The sequence below is a fragment of the Giraffa tippelskirchi genome, chromosome 13, assembly GCF_054371585.1.
Source record: "Giraffa tippelskirchi isolate mGirTip1 chromosome 13, T2T-mGirTip1v1.2.pri, whole genome shotgun sequence".
Taxonomy (NCBI): Eukaryota; Metazoa; Chordata; class Mammalia; order Artiodactyla; family Giraffidae; genus Giraffa; species Giraffa tippelskirchi.
Genome location: NC_137287.1, coordinates 16,826,431 through 16,845,915, shown reverse-complemented (window position 1 = coordinate 16,845,915; position 19,485 = coordinate 16,826,431). Strand labels below are relative to the sequence as shown.

Here is a 19,485-nt window from a genome sequence, read left to right as displayed (position 1 = left end):
CGTGCAGACCCAGGTCCAGGGCTGGTGCGTATCCAGGGCAGGTGTCCAGGGCAGAACAGGCTGTGTAAGAGCTACTCTGGGCTGTGGGTCAAGCCAGCCTATGGGAGTCAAGGTCAGCATCCAAGGCCAACAGCCATTCTATCTGTGGACAGAGGGATGGTCTGCTCAATGCAGGGGATGGGCAGAGAAAGCTGTTTGCAGGAGTGGGAGGAGGGGGCTTTGCCTCCCCATCCAGGCCTCTGTGTGCTCACCCAGGACCCCTGCTTTCAAACCAGGTGGTCCTCCCCCCTCCCAGGTGCAGGCAGGCAACGTGGCATGAAGACAACCCTTCCCGTAACTCCCAGTAGGGACCCCTTGGGATCGCTCACCTGACCTGCCTGGAAGTGCTTCCTTTTGTCTAACCTGCAGCCTTCTTGCTGCAGCCTCCATGGGACTGAGTGACAGTTACTTCTCTCCCCCTGCCCAGCAGGCACCCCAAAGGACTTGAAGCCTGAGTGAGTGGTCCCATGAGCCTCCTCCGTCCTCCCCTTCCCTCTCTGGCCTGAGCAGAGGGTAAAAATGGCCCTTGCTTGAAGCGTCCGCATTCCATCATCACATACCACTTGCACGATTATTTATTTAATATTTTTCTTTAAGCCAACTTTTTTGCCTTTTAACTTAAATGCCTATTTTGGCTTCAACCTAAGCAATAACGTCTGTGAAATCACGGCACTCGTGTGCCCGTTATACATTTTTTTCCTAATACACAATTTACATAAACACAACTATTAAAATAGATAAAAATTTTGTCCATGTTTCAACAAAAAATCATCTCCCGGACCTCTGTGATCCACTTGGCAACTTCAAAAGGATCCTAGAAGAGAATAAAGAGCTCCAAGGTACTCAGGGCCAGATTCCCATCAGATACGCCCCTGCCCAGTCTGAAGCTGGAGCTGCTACAGTGGTTTCTTCTTGTCCAGCTGACCTCCTCATCCTGATACTCAAAGCCTTTTTATTTGGGTCCCAGTCTCTCTCCCAGACCCAAGTCCTGCCCCACACAGTAGGTCCGCAATAGTTACTAGATGAATGAATCACTAACTTGATTAACAAATGCATGAATGAATGGATGAATAAGCACACACCTCCACCTAGGTGTCTCCCAGGCACCTGAGACTCAAGACATCTGAACCTGCCCCCACCTCCCCCCAGCCCCTAACCTGAGCGTCATCACTGATTTTCCCCTCCCATCCTCCCACATTAGCTCATTTTCCCTCCTGCCTGCCTCCTGAATCTGCCCTCACTGAGCTGTCCCAGGAACTCCATTCTGAACCAGCTCACCCTTTTCCCTCCCTTCACGTGTGGTGAGGACGAGGAAGTGGGGGAGCCGTCCTCCCACCTCTGTTCTTTGCCCGGAGCTGTGGAGACCTTCCTGGGATGCTCAGCTGGGTGCTTCCCGCTCTGCCTGAAGGCATCTCCTGTGGCTCCTTCCTAAAGAGGCTTCAGTCCCTCCGGCTCCACTAATCTCTGTTGCCTGATTTCTCTCCACATACCTGCCATCTAGACTATCCCAAAGTTCCTATGATGTTCCCAACTTTCCTTCCCTCTACACTCTTGCCTGCCTGACATCTAGACAACATCACATCTCAGCTTAAATGTCATTTTCCCAAAGGAGCCTCCCACGATCCCCACTCCCTCCTACAAGCAGGAGCTGCCTACGGGCTTTCGCAGCATCCCCCTCCCCCCCACCCCCCGCAACTTCCCCTCATTGAGAAAACAGCAAACACTGACAGAGCATTTATGTGCCAGGCTCTGTTCTAAAGGCTTCATGTACATTAGCTCCTTTAACCCTCAGAAGAACTTTAAGAAGTAGGTGTACTGATGATCCCCACGTGCCCATGGGGGCGAGGCACAGAGAGGTCAGGTAACTTGCCCCCGATCTCAAGTGGAGGAGCTGGAATCTGCACCCAGGCTGCCTGGTCCCAGAGCACTGCACACTGTTCTATCATCACCTGTCTAGTTATATGTCCTGCCCACCTGTGAGCTCTCCGAGGACAGACACCATCTCTGGATTAGCATCCGATCTCAAGTGCCTGCCACAGCGTTTGGCACATAGTAGGAGCACAAGGAATTGTATCATTGAGTAGATGGATACACAGATGGATGGCTGAATAATGAGGATGGGTGATATGTGAAAGGATAATGGATAGATGTCTGGTAAAAGGAAGAATGACCACTGATGGGTGGATAATGGATGGACAAATGGATAGGTAAATGGATAGATGGATGAATGGATGGAGGGATGGGTTATGGATGGATGGATGGATGATGAATGGATAGATGGGTGGATGAAGGGTGGGTGGATGAATGGTTGGTTGGATGATGTGTTTATGGAAGAATGAAGAACAACATTCTCTCCTTGAGGGAAATCTCTAGAAATCCTTTGGGAAGGGACAAGGCCTCTTGGAGTCAGGAGTCCTAATTCAAACCCTTAACTCTGCTTTTGCTAGCTCTGTGATCTTGGGCAAGATGCTTCATCTCTGTGGCCCTAAGTTCCCTCATCTTCATAATAGGAATCTGTTTCTCCAGGCATCTAAGCCCTAAGATTTGATATAAATGTGACTCTAGACACAAGGTAAAGGGTCCCCATGGGGGTCAGGGTGGCTGAGGGCCTGAGTTTGAGGGCCTGTCTACTACCCTCTCCAGTGTCCTACCTGCCTGGCCCCCACCTCCCCACCCTCTGCAATCCAAGAGAGCCTGCCAGCCTGGCTCCATCCTGACCCCACCCCCCAGACCCAGCCTCAGCTACAGGACCACCCCCCTTTCCTCCCACCCACCCACACTTCAGCATCTAACCCTGACCAGCACACTCAGGGCTGTCTCATCTTCAGGCTCCTTAGAGACCTGATAGGGTGGGGCCACGCGGGGGCAGCCACAGCCCAGAGAGCAACTGGCCTCCACACACAGCAAGAAAACAGATCCAACAAGCATTTATTGAGTCCCTGCTGTGTGCCTGCAGCGCGACCCCTCCTGCGGGGCCAAGGCCGCAGCCCCTCGTTCAGGAAGCCCCACTCATTCCCTGTCCCCCGCAGATGACCTCTGAGACCTCCTGGCTGGCTCGTGGGTCCCAGGCTTTTAGTGGCCAAGGTCCGTGTCCTTCTCAGCATCCCAGCTGCACCCAGCAGGGCTCTGCACATGACGGCGGCAGGAGTCAGGAGTGGCTGTCCCCAAGTAGTACTGTGCAGCCCTGTGCAGTCCCACAGACGCCCTGGCCCCACTTCCAGGACGCTGAGACCCAGGCAGCCATGGGCAGGGCAGCCCACGTGTCTCCCACGCAGGCTGGCTGAGTTCACAGTACACAGGCCAGGTTCCAAAGGCGCCAGACCAGTGATCCTGCGGCAGGAGGCTGGTGCTGATGATGGCCTGAGGTCTGGAACCAGGCTATTCACGGTCACACCCAGTGCCCCAGGACCCAGCACTGGCGGTTTAGCTCTGGTGCCTCGTGTGCAGAGCTCCGGGGCCAGGAATCTCCCACGTGTGGCTGGTGTCCTGCCAAGGGGACAGGGTGGTCAGTGCTGATGGCTGCCTTCCTCCACCCGTGCCCCATCTACCCACCGCCCCTTCCCACCCCCCCATCCAGCCATCTGTCCACCCACACGCAACTCTCCACCCACTCACTGTTACATTCACCATCTCTCCATCCTCTTACCCAGCTCTCCGTCTCTGCCATGCCCTCATCACCCACTCTCTGCCCACCAGGCCACCAACACCTAGCCATCCGCCTGCCAACACCCGCTGCCATCCACTCACCAACCCACCAATATACCCACCACTCCACTCACACACTATCCCCACCATACTCCACTCACACACTATCCCCACCATGACTCCCCGAGCCTTAAAACCCAGTCAAGCATCTCCCACTTGTCAACACAGCACACACCCACCAACATCCCATCCATCCTCACAGCAGCCCAGAACACTCCCACCAGCCCTGCTTCCCACACACACATCTACCCATTACCCAAAACACCCACCCATCCACCCACCCAGCCACTTTTCACCTCACCCATCTACTTGTCTGCTTCCCAACCTGCCAACACATCCGCACCCACACGTCAAGTCTCCAGCTCTTAACTCACAGACATTCTCATCCAACAATTGCCCACTGCCCCACCACCAACCCTGCACACCCACCTGCCCTCTCTTCACCCACCCCATGCAAGCCATCCACCCACCCTCTTTTCACCCTTCACCCACCCAAAGGCTTCCCCTGTCTCCCACCACTCCCCCCGCCGAGCCCATCAGGCTTCCCTGGGGTCCACTGTGTGCTCCCAATGTACTCAAGGCGCTATGGGAGGGTTAGAAGGAGAATAGTGTAGATGACTCCAGAGCCCCGACCTTACTTGATCCCAGGTCAGCAAGCAAGTGTGTGGACATCCCAAAGCCGGCACTGAGCAGCTCCCTGGGCCAAGGCAGGGGCAGCCTCTATGACCACAGCCCTCTGCTTTTGATGGCCTGGGCAAGCGGAGGGGCTGGGAGGCTCATCTGATCCAACGTGCATGCTCACTCTTCTGTTTCTCTTGATTCTCGGAAGCTCGCTCCCCTGCCTTCACCCAAGCACCGCCTTTCTGTCTTCCTAACATGCCAGACCATTTCCATCTCCAAATTGGGACCTGCTTAAAATGTCCTTGTACCTACTATCAAACTGAACCCTCAAAGCCCAGCTCAAGTCTCTCCTCCTACAGGAAGCCCTCCAGACATCCTCTCTCTGGCCTCAGGGGTCTCCCTCTCTTAAGGCACCCACCCTGAATGGTGCTCCACCAGCCCTGTCACTATTAGACCATTAGCCCAGGAAAGAGATGGCTCAACTCCTGGAGAACATCCCATGGTGACTCCTTGGAGCCAGAAAGATGAGAACAAAGGGGAACATGGGGAGGAGAGACTGCCTGGAATGGTGAGTGGGATGGGTGTGAAGGACGAGGAAGAAAACTAACAGCAACAGAGCACTTATAGTCCACACACCATGGTAGGTTCTGTCCTCAAAAGCCTGAGCCCATTTTACAGATGAGAAAACTGAGGCTCAGCCAGCATAAGCAGCTGCCTTAGGATTCACAGCTACAGTGCTGCTGGGTTGAATTAATTTCTTCCCGATTCCAAACTTCATTTTTTTTTTAAATGTGTTCTGCTCAGATAACTTCTCATCTTTTAGGGTCAGACGTCCCTCAGGGCAAGCCCCTTGAGGTGTGAATTCCTGCTGAAGCCAAGAATTCTTGCTTGCACACCTCCAAGGATGGGCAGCTCATTATTCTTCCTCCATCCCCATCTGACTATTGGGAGATTCTTTCTTATAACAAAGGCAGGAAGGGAACAGGTAAAGATGAGGAAGATTGTGCCAATGCTGGGGAGTATGCACATGTCATCTTTTCCCCCTTTGGCTTTTCTTCTGTTTTTAATATTCTTTAATGTTGGTGCTTTGTTAATTTTACTAGATTTTTTAAAAGGGGTGGGAAACATTTGGCAAACATTCGGCAAACACTCTGGAATCGTTTGGCCTTAGGAAAAACATTTGTTTTGGCCCCAGTCACTGAAACAGTTGCATTCTTTGAAAGTACTTGCTGCCAAGATATAGGTGTTGGGATTTTTTTTTTAATCAAAAAGCAAATATTTGGTGCACAGAAAGGCTTGATTGTTTTTCTAAATGAGTATTTAGAAATGATTGTAGTTGCTCTTACCGTTGCCAACTAGCAGAACCTTGGAGAGTTTGATGGAACAGAGAGAAAGTGATCATGTGTTTTTAAGGGAAAGGAGGGGCCATGATCCTTATCCTTCTTTGAGTCAAAATCAGGCTTCCTAGGACTTCCCTGGTGGTCTTAAAGAATTTGCCTTCCAGTGCAGGGGACGTGGGTTCTCTCCTTGCCCGAGGAACTGAGATCCCATCTGCCGCAGGACAACTAAGCCCGCTCACCGCAAGCAGGAGACCAGGGTTCGATCCCTGGGTTGGGAAGATCCCTAGGAGGAAGGCATGGAAACCGACTCCAGTATTCTTGCCTGGAGGAGTCTGGCGGGCTACAGTCCATGGGGCCACAAAGAGTCGGACACAGCTGAGCAAGTAAACAACAGAGCTCGTGCAGCCTGGAGCCTGAGCCACAACTGAAGAGAAACCTGAGAGCTGCAACCAAAAGATCCCACATGCTGCGACTAAGACCTGATGCACCCAAAAGTAAATAAATAAATATTTTATAAAAAATCAAATACAGGGGATTCTCTGGCTGTCCAATGGTTAGGGCTCTGCACCCTCACTGCCCAGGCCGCAAGCCACACGGTGAGGCCAAAACAAAAATCAAGCTTCCTGTTCCCTGGATCCCAGGAGAGGTTTGGGGCCCAGAGTCATTTACAATGGGAGGAGCCCTGTCCTCACCACGTACCCCACCGGCCTACCACGACTCCCCACTCACTTCCCTTCTCTGGGTCCCTTTACGTTAGGGCCAGTCACCAGCCAGGGGGAAAAAAATCCTTATGCTACAGATCAGGGAATCCTACCTTCAAATGTCTACTGGGCTGAAGCCAATGACATAACTGGGTGAAGTGGTCAGAAGCAGCCTTTCCTTAGCTCTGGCCAACTGTTGCCCTGAGGAATGTGGGCTCTGATCTTCCAAAATGCTCAGAGAAACTGACAATCTGGATTTTGAAATCAAATCTCCTGGCTTCTAAATGATTTTAAAGGGCTTTTCAAGGGCTTCCCTGGTGGCTCAGTAGTAAAGAATCTGCCTGCAACAGGAGTCATAGTTTCAATCGCTGGGTTGGGAAGATCCCCTGGAGGAGGGCATGGCAACCCACTCTAGTACTCTTGCCTGGAGAATTCCACGGACAGAGGACCCTGGCTGGCTGCAGTCCACAGGGTTGCAAAGAGTCGAACACGACTGAAGCGACTTAGCATGCACCCACACAAGGCTTTTAAAGCATGTAAAACTACCTGTGGGCCAAGCAGCATCTCTCAGGCTGGACTCAGCCTGCAGGAGCCATTTCCAACCTCTGACTGCTTCCTGGCCTGTGTCTTTGTCCCCTGACCCTGTTCCATGGCTTTGCACATTCTGATCCCTGGGCCATGTGCTCTTCCCTGCTGTCCTCTAGCTGTTGAGATTCCAGCTCCTCACCCGAATGCTCCCTCCTCTGCAAAGCATTCCATGGACCTCTGCACCCACACACCATGCTGCACATTGTTCTCTCCCCGTGATTGTCACTTTCTGTTGTCAAGGTCTCTGCCACTAACCTGGGGAGACTCAGTGCTGGTGGGGACTGAGTCTGCTCCATCCTGGAGCCTGCAGCCCCCAGCAGCTGGCTGGACCCTGCAGAGCAAGTCCTGAGCTGACAAATGACGAAACCACTCAGGAGGAGGATGGCGTGATCCCTGCACTGGAGGCCTAGGCTCCTCCCATCTTCCCAGAGAAAATGGACATTTTCTAGGTACATTTGAGAGGCTCTTCGCTAAGCCTCTCCTCCTTTGGGTACAGGCTTGTGGGGCAGGGGTGAACTGTACTTGGAGTCCAATCGTCAAAGGTTCAAATCCAGGCTCCGCCAGTAACAAGCTGAGCGACTTTTTTTTTTTAAAGCTGTGTGACTTTTGACAAGTGGCTTCACCTCTCTGGGCCTGCAAATGGATATTAGTTGTAAAGGCATCAGCAGACCCAGCAAGCCCCCCTGCTAGAAGCCCTCCATTATGCAACCTCAGAGAGATGTGAAAATAACAAAATGCTCAGGATAGAGGGGGTTGAGGTTCAGCCACCTTTCTTCACAGATGAGCAGGCCAAGGTCCATAGGTGGGAAGAGATTTGTCCAAGGCCTCACCCAGAGGGTTGGCAGCAAGTACTGTGATTTAAATCCCCTTGGAACCTCCCAGCATAGCAGAGTAGTCAACCCATAGCAGGTTCTCAGAAGTTGTGATTTATCTTGTCTTTTTAGTCGAGATATCAAACGAACTTTTTAACATTTGGTCTCTTCTAGTCCTAACATCTCAATCCCTCAGTGGGGAATCACTGTCTCGAAATTCCCCAAGGCACTGAGATCCCAAGAGATCAGTTCTTAGCTCTGTTGAAATGTATGAAATTGCAATCACTGTTCCAAAACAAATTCATTGGGTTGGAAGGGCTCTTCGAGACCAAGAATGGCATCACCAATGTGCAGATAGGGAAATGGGGACAATCAGAGGGGAAGTGACTTGTCCAAGGTGCTCTGAAGCTGGTAGAGGAATCAGTGAGGGTGGGGAGGTGTCTGGTATTGGCATTCTTGACCCCTAGGAGCCGCACCTGACACAGAAGAGTCAAATGGACTGTGCCACCCGCTGTCCAAGGTGCTGAATTACTCTCCCCAGGACTCATGGGTCATATCCAGAGCCTATCTGGCTGCTCAATCTGGAACTCTTACCTCCAGACAGATATAGGATGTGGGAGAGAGATGGGGAGGTGAATCAAGGTTGGCACTGAGCTGTCTGGCTTTGGCTACCCTTCCAGCCACCCTGACTGCCTCTCCAAGTCAACCCTGCTCTGTCAATCTCTACCCCGAGGACGCTTCTGAGACTCTATCTTATTTGGTAATACCTGTTCACTTGTTTCCTTCCATTTTCCTTTTCTAGGCTGTATACAACAGGAGGACACAGACTAGCTCTGCTTTTATTCATCACCGTGTCCCTAGCACAATTTCACACACAGTGCTGAGAGCATAGATCTGTTGAAAGAATAAATGATGGTGGACTGGGGAAGAAGAGCAGGTTTGTGTGGGATTCCTGCTGGGGGGAAGGCTGGGTTTTCTGGTCTGCTTTGGGGGTGGCTTGTCCTAGGAGATCAAATGGAATTCCATCCCTCTCTTCATTCGAGTCTAGCTTCTGGAGACTGACCATTTCTGGTCAGAACATTCTCTTCACCTCTTTTCCACACTTGGGATCAGGCTGAGTCCACGGGACCTGCCACCTCTCCCCAGAGCCACTGATTCCTTCGTTTCCTCATTTGTTGAGCACCTACTCTGTCTCAGCCTCCCCACTGGGTGCTGGATCTGCAGACAGGAGTGAGATGCAGATCTGTCCTCTGAATGTTCACAGCCTAGTGAGGGGGAAGAGATATCAAGAGTAGGACTGCCCTGGTGGTGCAGTGGATAAGAATCTGCCTGCTAAGGCAGGGGACACAGGTTTGATCCCTGGTCTGGGAAGATCCCACATGCTGAGGAGCAATTACGTCCATGTCACACAGCTACTGAGCCCGTGCTTCGCAACAAGAGAAGCCACTGCAGTGAGAAGCCTGTACACCGCAACTAGAAAGCAGCTCCTGCTCACCACAAATAGAGAAAAACCCGAGTGAAGCAACGAAGACCCAGTGCAGCCAGAAATAAATTTAAAAAGAGAGAGAGATGACAGGAGAAAACATTCCTCCAGTTCTCACTGTGCCAGGGAGCCACTCACTGTGCCCTTTGTTCATTGACTCATGTAATCCTCAGAAATGGAAGTTAGGTGCCATCACTATGCCCATTACACAGATGAAGAAACCCAGGTCCAGACAGGTTATATCCTTGAGGTTTGACCCCTGGAATATGAACCTAAGCAGCTTCACTCTAGAGGCTGGGCTTGTAACCACTGTAAACCTCTCCCTCATCTATTCAAATGTCAGGACAGGGAAATGCAGAGGTGAACACCACATCCTCTGTCAGGACTGGAGAGGGGGTTGATTGTTAGCTACTCCTGGACATCTAAGCTAGACTTGGAAAGTTCCATGAAGCTCAAAATTCCACTGGTAGGTTTTGTTTTGTTTTGTTTTTTGCCAAACAGAGGCGGGGAGCAGGTCATTTCAGGCAGAAGGAACAGAGTGTGAAATAGGTTCTTGGCAGGTAAATGAGGTTTTCTGGAGGTGTGAAAAACATAGCAATGGTGGTCGGAGGAAGGCAAGATGGTCTGTAAGGCTGAAAAGCCCGTCACACAGGGCTGGAGGGATGAGGAGCAGAGGGCTGCAACTGCAAAGATGCTGGGTGCCAGGTCTAAGCGACCCGGCAGCCCCCCCAGGGAGTACAGGGTTCCTCCTGTACTTGGGGCTTCTTCCGCATCATCAGATTTACCTGATGTGGATTCCTGGCCTGCCCCAAGCTAAGGGGGGCAAAAATGGACATAAAGAAGAACAATGACCCAACTTGAGCTTGGAATCACCCAGACTTGTGAGCCAAGAAAAATAACATTGTTGCTCGAAATCCAAGGAACTTAGGAGGATGAAGTGAGCTGGACCCTTCACTGGAAAGGTCCTGAGGACCAAGTCTGTGCCAGGCATGAATGTGGTGACAAGGGCCCAGTCCTCCTGACCTTTCCATTCCAATAGGGAGAGAGTTAGCAGAGAAGGATTCTGAGAGTGATGAGTGACTGAAAGAAAGCTAAAGCAGGGATGGGGTGGCGGGAGAAGGCTTCTGGGGGAATGTCCAGAAGGAGTCGGCACAGACCTGACACCCACCCCACCAAGGATGCTCTCATTGGAGGGTTTGGGCTGGGAGGGGGTGAAGAAGATATAATTCAAGTTGTGTCTTTGGGGGATGGATGGGAAGAGACGTGACCCTAGAAGCAGCAATTTCCACCCAGAAGCTGCTGAATAGCCCAGTGAATGAGTGATAGTCGTTTCAGTCACGTTTGACTCTGCAATGCTGTGAACTGTGGCCCGCCAGGCTCCTCTGTCCATGGGATTCTCCAGGCAAGAACACTGGAGTGGGTTCCCATTTCCTGCTCCAGGGAATCTTCCCAACCCAGGGATTGAACACGGGTCTCCTGTACTGCAGAGATTCTTTACCATCTGAGCCACCAGGGAAGCCTAGCAGGTAACAAAATGAAGACTCCCTCCTGGCAGCAGCCCGGGGCCAAGTGTTGCTCAGAATCTGGTCCATGGAGCAGCAGAAGCAGCAGCCCTGGAAATGCAGGATTCCAGGCTCCACCCTCCTCAGCTGGAAACTCCAGTGGGGCCCGGGAATCTGCGTTCCAAGAAGCCGGAAACTCTGGGGTGGGACCGGGAAATCCGTGTTTCAAGGAGACTTCCAGGGTATTCTGATGCTGACGTTGGCTTGGCTCTCTCTACCCCAGTGCCAGGGTCTCAGAAATCTGCAAGCTGTGTGCCCAGCAAGCTGGCGTTGATATTTGTTTCAGAAATATTGTCTGTTTGCATTTTAATAAAGGAAGCCAACTCAGGCAGTACTATATTGGATCTGATTTTGTCTAATAAAAATGCCAAGTTGCTCTGAGCCCAGAAAAGTCTTCCTTGAAATTCCCTCTGCTATTCTGAGGGCAGCAGCAGCAGAGACACGTCTAGACAGAGCTCTCAGAAGCCACCTCTGTACCTGGCAAGTGACAGCCTCTCAGCCAGCCCAGCCTCGCAGACACACCTGGCAAAGTCAGAAGCTTGTCTTGGGCATTGAACTTGACAGCTGCAATCAGCTGCAAACCTCAGTTGCCCCTAAAAGGAAGATGCAAACACCTGGACCATATGGCAGCATCGCCTCCATGAAATGTCACATCTGAGGAGCTCCTGAGCTAGCTGGTGGCACTGCAGAGCCCCAAAGGTAGGTTTCAAAGGCAAACGCTTTGCTCAGGAAAGAAAAAAAAAAAAGTGGCAGAATCTATATCACAGTAGCCCCAGAAAAAAATAGCAACTTTTAGAACAGTTGAGAAAAGCAAAAGTTCACATAACTGTTTATATAAAAGTGAGTTCTCGAGTGGGATACAGTGTGAGAAAATGAGAAGTTTAAAGCAGTAATTGAGCAACTACTGTGTGCCATGCACTATTCTAGGCTCTCAGGATACAGGTGTGAATAAAACAGAAGATAAGGTGCCTAGGATTTCCCTGGTGGTCCAGTGATTAAGAATCTACCTGCCAATGCAGAGGACATGGGTTCGATCCCTGGTCTGGGAAGATCCCACATGCCTCGGGGCAAATAAGCCCAAGTGGCACAACTACTGAGCCTGTGCTCTAGAGCCTTCAAGCTGCAAATACCGAAGCCCATGCTGCTAGAGTTTGTGCTCTGCAACAAGAGAAGCCACCGCAAAGAGAAGCCTGCACACTGCAATTAGAGAGAAGCCCTTGCTCACCACAACTAGAGAAAGCTTGCACGCAGCAACGAAGACCCAGCGCAGCCAAAAATAAATGATAAATTAATTAATTAAATTATTATATATTGGGCTTCCCAGGTGGCTCAGTGGGTAAAGAATCTTCCTGCAATGCAGGAGACACAAGAGACACAGGTTTGATCCCTGGGTTGGGAAGATACCCTGGAGAAGAGCATGGCAACCCACTCCAGTATTCTTGCCTTGAGGATACCATGGACAGAGGAGCCTGGTGGGCTACAGTCCATTGTGTGTCCACAATGAGTCGGACAAAACTGAAGCGGCTGAGCACACACACATTATTGTATTATTAATTAATATAATGTCATATTAATTAATTAGTGATAAATTGTTAATTAAGAAGAGACAGGGTGCCTAATCTCATGGAACCCAGCAGAGAAAGGCAACAAAACCAAAATCAGGTGTGTAAATATAATTTCAGAGAGGTACAGACACAGTGAAGAAAACACAGTGATACGATGTTGACAGGGGAAGATAGTAAAGGTTAGGGGAGCTTCTCTGAGGAAGTGGTCTTCCAGCTGAGATTAAAGAGGAGACACAGCCAGCCAAGTAAAGATTTAGAGGAAGAGCATTCCAGGTGGTGAGAAGAGCATGTGCAAAGGTCCTGGGGTGGTGGTGGGGAATGAGTTTTGCTTGTTCAAGAAAGAGAAAGACCAGGGTGGTTGGAGCCAAATGAGGGAGGTGAGAGAGGGAAGAGATGATGTGAGGAGTTTGGGGACCAGAGCAGGAATAGCCTGGTTCCCAGGATAAAGGGAAAGAGTTACACGCCAAGCCGAGCCATCCTGCCCAGAGATCTCACCAGAGATCTCGACAAAGTCAATCCGCATCTCAGAGCCTCAGTCTCGCTGCCTACACAATAAGAACAACCACCCCTCCTTCCCAGGGCTGTGCCAGCGGCTATGAAGTGCTCAGCAAAACCTGCACTCAGTAAGTGTTTAAAAACGCGGGCTCCCTGGCACTCCTTCTCCCCCATGCCTCCTGCCGGGGAGTCAGTCCACCACCAGATCTGAACAGTTGCTCAGCACAGAAATATTGCAAAACGCATCCAGACTTTTCCAAAACATTTTCTTGGCCCAAACTCCACCAGCAGCTAAGAGGCCACATTCTGCAGATGGTGTCATTTCCCTGGATGATGGTTGCAGGACGCTCTCTAACCCATGACCCATGTAAGGACCCAGTCCATTGTGGCTGGGCCCCGAACCCCCAAAGGCTGCCCGGGTCCGACAGAGGGAGTATGCCCAACACGTGGAGCCACTGACTGACATGTGGCAGCTCATCCCTGATGACTTGGGGTATGGGCTCTGGAACCAGACAGGTTGGGCACACATCCACTTCCCGGCACAACCATAACCTCCCTGGGCCTCATTTTCCCCGTTTGTAAAATGGGTCTATCAATTCAGTTCAGTTCAGTCGCTCAGCGTGTCTGACTCTTTGCAACCCCATGGACTGCAGCACGCCCAGCTTCCGCATTTATCACCAACTCCCGGAACTTGCCCAAACTCACGTCCATTGAGTCAGTGATGCCATCCAACCATCTCATCCTGTCATCCCCTTCTCCTTCTGCCTTCAATCTTTCCCAGAATCAGGGTCTTTTCCAATGAGTCAGTTCTTTGCATCAGGTGGCCCAGGTATTGGAGCTTCAGCTTCAGCATCAGTCCTTCCAATGGATCTTTAGGATTGACTGGTTTGATCTCCTTGCAGTCCAAGGGACTCTCAAGAGTCTTCTCCAACACTACAGTTCAAAAGCATCAATTCTTCAGTGCTCAGCTTTCTTTATGGTCCAACTTTCACATATGTTTGGGGTTAAATGAGAGGGAGAGGATCAACGTAAAGTCCTCAGAGCATCCACAAGGGTGAGATGTTGTCATCAGACCTGGTGGGGCTGACAGAGCTCTTCCGGTTGGCTGTTTCCTCATTAAGTCCAGGTATAATCATTATAGCTGTAGAATTCAACCAAGCTGGACCACCCAGAGACTAAGTACCCCTCTCTTTCCTCTTCTCCACCCCTCCCTCACTCAGCAGGATGAGGTGCCTGGCCTCTGTTGGTGGCTGCACTGACCCCATGGTAGCTCTGGCCAACAATACAGCAGTGCTTTGGGAGCTCCCGGGCCCAGACTCGCCTTCTTCATCTCCATGTTCCAGAGCCCAGCATGCGACGCCCAGCCCAGAGAAGCATCTTTAGCAAAGATTTGTTGAATTAGTGAGTGAATCAGTGGCTTTCACGTGGCCACACACAGCCCACTTCAGGACAATGAAACTGACCAGGGCCCTCCAGCCAGCATCCTGCCCGCGCTCTGTTGCCCCTGCCCTCGGCTCCAACAGCAGACTGGGTCTTTCTCTACATCACTGTTTGAACTCTGAGTCCCCAGTACCTCCACTGGTCCTGGGGGAAAGACAGCCAACCCACTAGCTTGGCTACCTGATGAAAGGCATGCCTGGCAGAGGCACTGTGGGGTCAAAGGTTCCTTTCTTCCCCGAGAAGCTGGGGTTTGGAAAACCTCTGGGAGCTGCAGTCCCTTCTCCACCAGCTTCCCTGCTTCTCTTTCTCTTTTTAAAAGTTCCTTAATTTTTTACAGTAATTTTATTTTATTTATTTATTAATCGGCCATATCACGCAGCACTTGGGTGTTCCCCGACCAGGGATCAAACCCACGCCCTCTGCATAGGAAACAGAAGAGTTTTAACCACTGGACCACCAGAGAAGCCCTTCCATGGTTCTCTTTGAGCCCCAGGGTGTTAGGACCTCGTGGCTTCTCCATCTCTCCCCACCCTACACGATTCTAGACCATCTCAGCAGTCCCCCAGCTTCAACCGTCTCTGTTCTCAACCCTACACACCTCTAAAACTCGACACAGATGCCAAAGCATTGCATCCCCCTCAAACTCGTCCTCTCCATTTCCATCAGTGGGTGACATCTGACCCTTGATGGCTGACTTGAAACTTCTGAGCATATCCTAGATTCCTGGCCCATCCCTCACCTCCAATCAGACAAGCTGATGTTGTGGGCGCCCCCTCCCCCCAAGTGAAGCATGTTGCTCACCTCCTGTGCAGACTTCCTCCAGTCTACCCCAGGAGATTCATGCACCCACCCCACCCTACTCCAGCAGCCCTCACACAATGCCCACGGAGAGTTACTGTCATGGCTGGGGGGATAACTCAGACCATGTGCTGTGCCCTGGCTCCCCGAGTCCCCCAGTGGAGGCTCCGCTGATGACCACTTGGAAGGTGACTTTCACCTGCCATCTGCCTTTCCCTGCTGAGCCTGCCTGCCCGGTGCCTATTTGCATTTTCTGGGATGCCCCACGTAAGCCACTTGCTGTTGAATCTTCATCTCTGCATCTGCTCTGGAGGAACACAAACAAGCACTCTGACAACTCTTCCAGCAAAATGTTTTTGAATTCGCCCACTTTTATCTCTGCTGCCGCAGGTCAGGCCACCATCACTCCTGGGATGATGGCGAGGCATCTAAGCTGTTCTCCTGGTCTCTCTCTTCCTCCCCTCCCATCGTTTTTCCCACAGTGCAGATGAATAGAAGGAGGATGGGTAGAAATGTGTATAGATAAAGATAATGTAGATACAGATAAATAACATGGGTAAGGGACTTCCCAGGTGGCCCACTAGCTCAGACTCCTCGTTTCCCAATGGATGGGGACTGGGTTCAATCCCTGGTCAGGGAACTAGACTCTACATGCTGCAACTAACAGCCCTCATGACACAACTAAGAGTCTGCATGCCACAACTTAAGATCCCATGTGCCACAATAAGACACAGTGCAGACAAATAAATAAATAAATACTAAATAAATAAATAACTTGGGTAAGTCTCTTCCTTGCTCAAAATGCCCCTGGGCTCCCCACTGCAGAGCCAACTCCTTTGTGTGGTCCCACCTCCTGGGTCCCCCAGCCCCATTCCCCAGCCCACCATCCATCCCCACCTCCCCATCGCTCTCCCCACCTCAGCCACGAGGCCTCCAGGGCTGGCTGTCCCTACCCCGGGGACTCGGCACCTGCCGCCCCTCTGCCCGGAAGGCTCTTTGGCTGACTCCTTCTCACTCCTTAAGTCCCCATTCCAGCCGCTCCTCAAAGAGGTGGCTCTAAAGGGGTCTCCTGGATCCCGCTTTATCATCATGTTCCTTAGCACTTGAGACCGTCTTGCTTGTTTCTGAGTTCACATCTCACTTGATTCTCTCTCCTCTAGACTCCCGACCTCACAGGCAGGGGCTTTGTCTGATTTGGCTCCTCGTTGAATCTCTAGCACCAATATGGAAGGCCTGAGCAGCTCAGTATTTGTTGGGGGCACAAAAGATGGAATTCTCCATGGGCTGTTGACCCGGGGAATGCATCTGATGCTTGGGAGGTGAAGTGGGTGCCAGGGCTGGGCTGGGGGTGCAGGGCTTCTGCAGCTCCCCCGAACCTGGCTATTCCTACTCTCTATCCAAGGGCTCGCATTCAGGGCCAGACACTCCTTCAGCTCTTTCTTCCATCCTCAGGCCTCAGGAATCTGGCCTTTCCTCCTCCTGTCTCCGCAGCTGCCCCCAAGACAAGCCCCATGACCTCTTTCCACCCAGGGCTTCCTGCCAACTCTTCAGGGCACCCCTGGCGGCGGGGGGCGGGGGGGGGGGCGGGCGGCTATGCTAGGTCCAAGCAGGGACTTGGTGGTGCTCTGGGGTGGGGCTCTGAACATGCCAGGGCTCTCAGCCCATCCCTAGCATGTGCTTCCTGCTCTCCTCTGTTATCAGAGGAGATAATACTTCCCAGCCACCTCCATGCCCTGGTTCCTGACCTCTTCCTCCAGAAAGCCCCCCATCCTGACAACTGACATGAAACCACAGTATATGTGCCCACCATGCACCCCAGTTCCTCAGGCAAACAGTTAGCATTCTGATCATCTTCCTGGACTGGTGCCTCCCCCAGGAGCCTCTTCCTTCAGCATGGAGACCAGACCCTCTCCTCCTCCCCAACTAGGTCTCCTCCCAGGCCCCTTCACCCGCCTCCGTCTTCTTTCTCCCATCAGAGCCATTCCTCACTCAGTTACTAGGATCGCAGAGAGTGGGGTCAGACAGACCTGAGTTTAAATTTCTGCCATCTTGTTCAGGTTCCCCAGAAGCAGACCCTGAGATAGGAATTAGAGCAAAGGGGAGACACTACAGAGGTGCAGCAAAACTTGGCAGAGGGGGAGCATGGCCCAGGGAGGGAAGGCGGCCAACCCAGGTGGCTGCTAGACATGGTGCTGTGTGTTAGTCACTCAGTTGTGTCTGACTCTTTGGGACCCCCATGGACTGTAGCCGGCCAGGATCCTCTGTCCATGCAATTTCCTAGGCAAGAGCAGGTTGCCATTTCTCCCTTCAGGGGATCTTTCCAAGCCAGGCACAGAACTTGTGTCTCCTTCATTTCATGCACTGGTAGGTGGATTCTTTACCACTGAGCCACCTGGAAGCCCACTAGACTGGTAACACTTGGGTAATCCTGCAAATCACACACCTCCAGGCGATCCTACTCAAGGGGCGAGGGAGCCAGGGTACCTATGTGCCAGCTTCCTTGTGCACTTCCTGCCTTCTGTGGGTGGAGGTGGAGCAAGCCCCTAGGCACAGAGATGCAGATACGAGCAGCTGGGAGGCACTGTAGTCTCCTAACAGGTCTGAGACATATGAGCAGGACACTGACAGCATCTGCTTTAACAGCCCTGCCACTGACTAGCTAAGCTGTGTGACCTTTGGCAAGTGGCTCCGCCTCTCTGAGCCCTCCTTTCTGCAAAGTGTGGATAGTAATCCCGGCTGTCGGGGTTGGTGGTCAGCAAGAACAGGAGATCAGGCATAAAAAGTCCTTAGTACAGAGTGGGGTGGGCAGGGAGCACACGGTGGGCAAGCAGCAGGCTCAGATGAGACTCTGCCCCTTTAATCTTGTATCAGCTCCTTTCTCTTCTGTCCGGAGCAAGGCCTTCCTCTCCTTTGGCCTCTCTTTTGCTTTCTGACATTTGTTTTCTGCACAGGAGCTCTAGATTCTGTCCTGTACAGTGAAGCCTTCTGAGCTTCTGGGAGCATCCACCGCTCAAAGAGATCTTGGGAGCTAGTCCCACCCCAGAGCTCCTGTACCTTCAGGCCCATGGCGAACCTGGCCTGCATGGAGCTGTGGCTTCCCTGCCTGTCTTTAAGGCACCAAGTGTCCCTCTTGCTTCCTTAGCATTCTGATCCCATTGCAGGGGCTGTGGCTGCTGCACGCAGACTTGCTCTTCTTGCCCCCAGCCTCAGTTTTGCCCTCTACAGAGTGTGTCTAGGGGAGAATGCAGGGGTGCAGGGAGAGGTCAGCCCGGCCCGTCTCCAGGGTCCTCTCTTCTCAGACAGCCTACGAATGCGCAGTGCCGGCTCCTACAGCCGAGGCCACTTACGGGTGGGGTATCTCTCGTGGCGGCAATCCAAGCGAAAGTCCTCCTCCTCGTGCCTGTCCCCCTTCTCCATCCTGGAAAGAAAAGAAGCCAAAAGCTGGCATCAGAAAGATCAGGCTGAGCTGGCAGAGACCCAGGACCTGGAAAAGTGTAGCCCCTCCCCCCATGGAGAACACGTGGCAAAGCAACTTGGCACCATTGCCCCGTGGGATCCTTCCCGCAGTCCTGTGAGATGGACATCATTCTTCCGTTTGACTGATGAAGAAACTGAGGTATCGAAAGTTGACGTGACCGATCGGGTGCCATCCAGCTGATAAACTGGAGGCAGAACAGGGATGCAAACCTACTCACTCTCCAAAAAAGATGTTCGATCACACTCAAATGGTATATGACAAAAGAAAGTGTGCAGCGTGCTTGAAAAATTACACACTAGGCCTTCCCTTGGTGGCCCAGGGGTTAAGAATCTGCCTGCCAATGCAGCAGACACAGGGTGGACTCCTGGTCCAGAAAGATTCCATATGCCACAGGGCAACTAAGTCTGTGCACCATGACTACGGAGTCCGCGCTCTGGAGCCCACGCTCCGCTACAAGAGAATCCACCACAATGAGAAGCTGTGCACCGCAGCTAGAGAGTAGCCCCTGCTTGCCGCAACTAGTGAAAGCCCTCAGGCAGCAATGAAGCCCTAGTGCAGTAAAAAATAAATAAATTAATTAATTAAAAATTTTTAATTACATACTAATGCACAAAGCATTATTTGGCAGAACATATACCAAAAGGTTAATGGTGATTAACCCCAGATAATGAGAATAAAGGGGATTAATCTGAAGCCTTTTATTTTTTTAATCTTTCCCCACTCCTGGAAAACCTTCTTTTTGAATTTACCTCTATTTTCTGATTTGTGGGCAAAAGACTTTGACTAGCTGTGTTCCTTTTCGCAACTAAATTAAAACAACTCCCATAGATATTTCTACATAGAAACAAAGCCCTCGTC

The 19,485-nt window shown here is 51.7% G+C and overlaps 1 protein-coding gene across 4 annotated transcripts in view; it reads right to left on the bottom strand.

Moving 5' to 3' along the window:
- Window positions 1–2,950: 2,950 nt before the first annotated feature.
- GSG1L (GSG1 like) overlaps window positions 2,951–19,485 on the bottom strand; it is a 246,518-nt gene continuing 229,983 nt past the window's right edge. For all 4 annotated transcript variants that reach the window (XM_081553373.1, XM_081553375.1, XM_081553374.1 and 1 more), the window contains 2 exons: window positions 18,497–18,567; window positions 2,951–3,525 (listed from right to left, as the gene is read on the bottom strand). In XM_081553373.1, coding sequence (XP_081409499.1) covers window positions 3,428–3,525; window positions 18,497–18,567 — 169 coding nt within the window. In that variant the 3' untranslated portion in view covers window positions 2,951–3,427. The remainder of the gene's footprint in view (window positions 3,526–18,496; window positions 18,568–19,485) is intronic.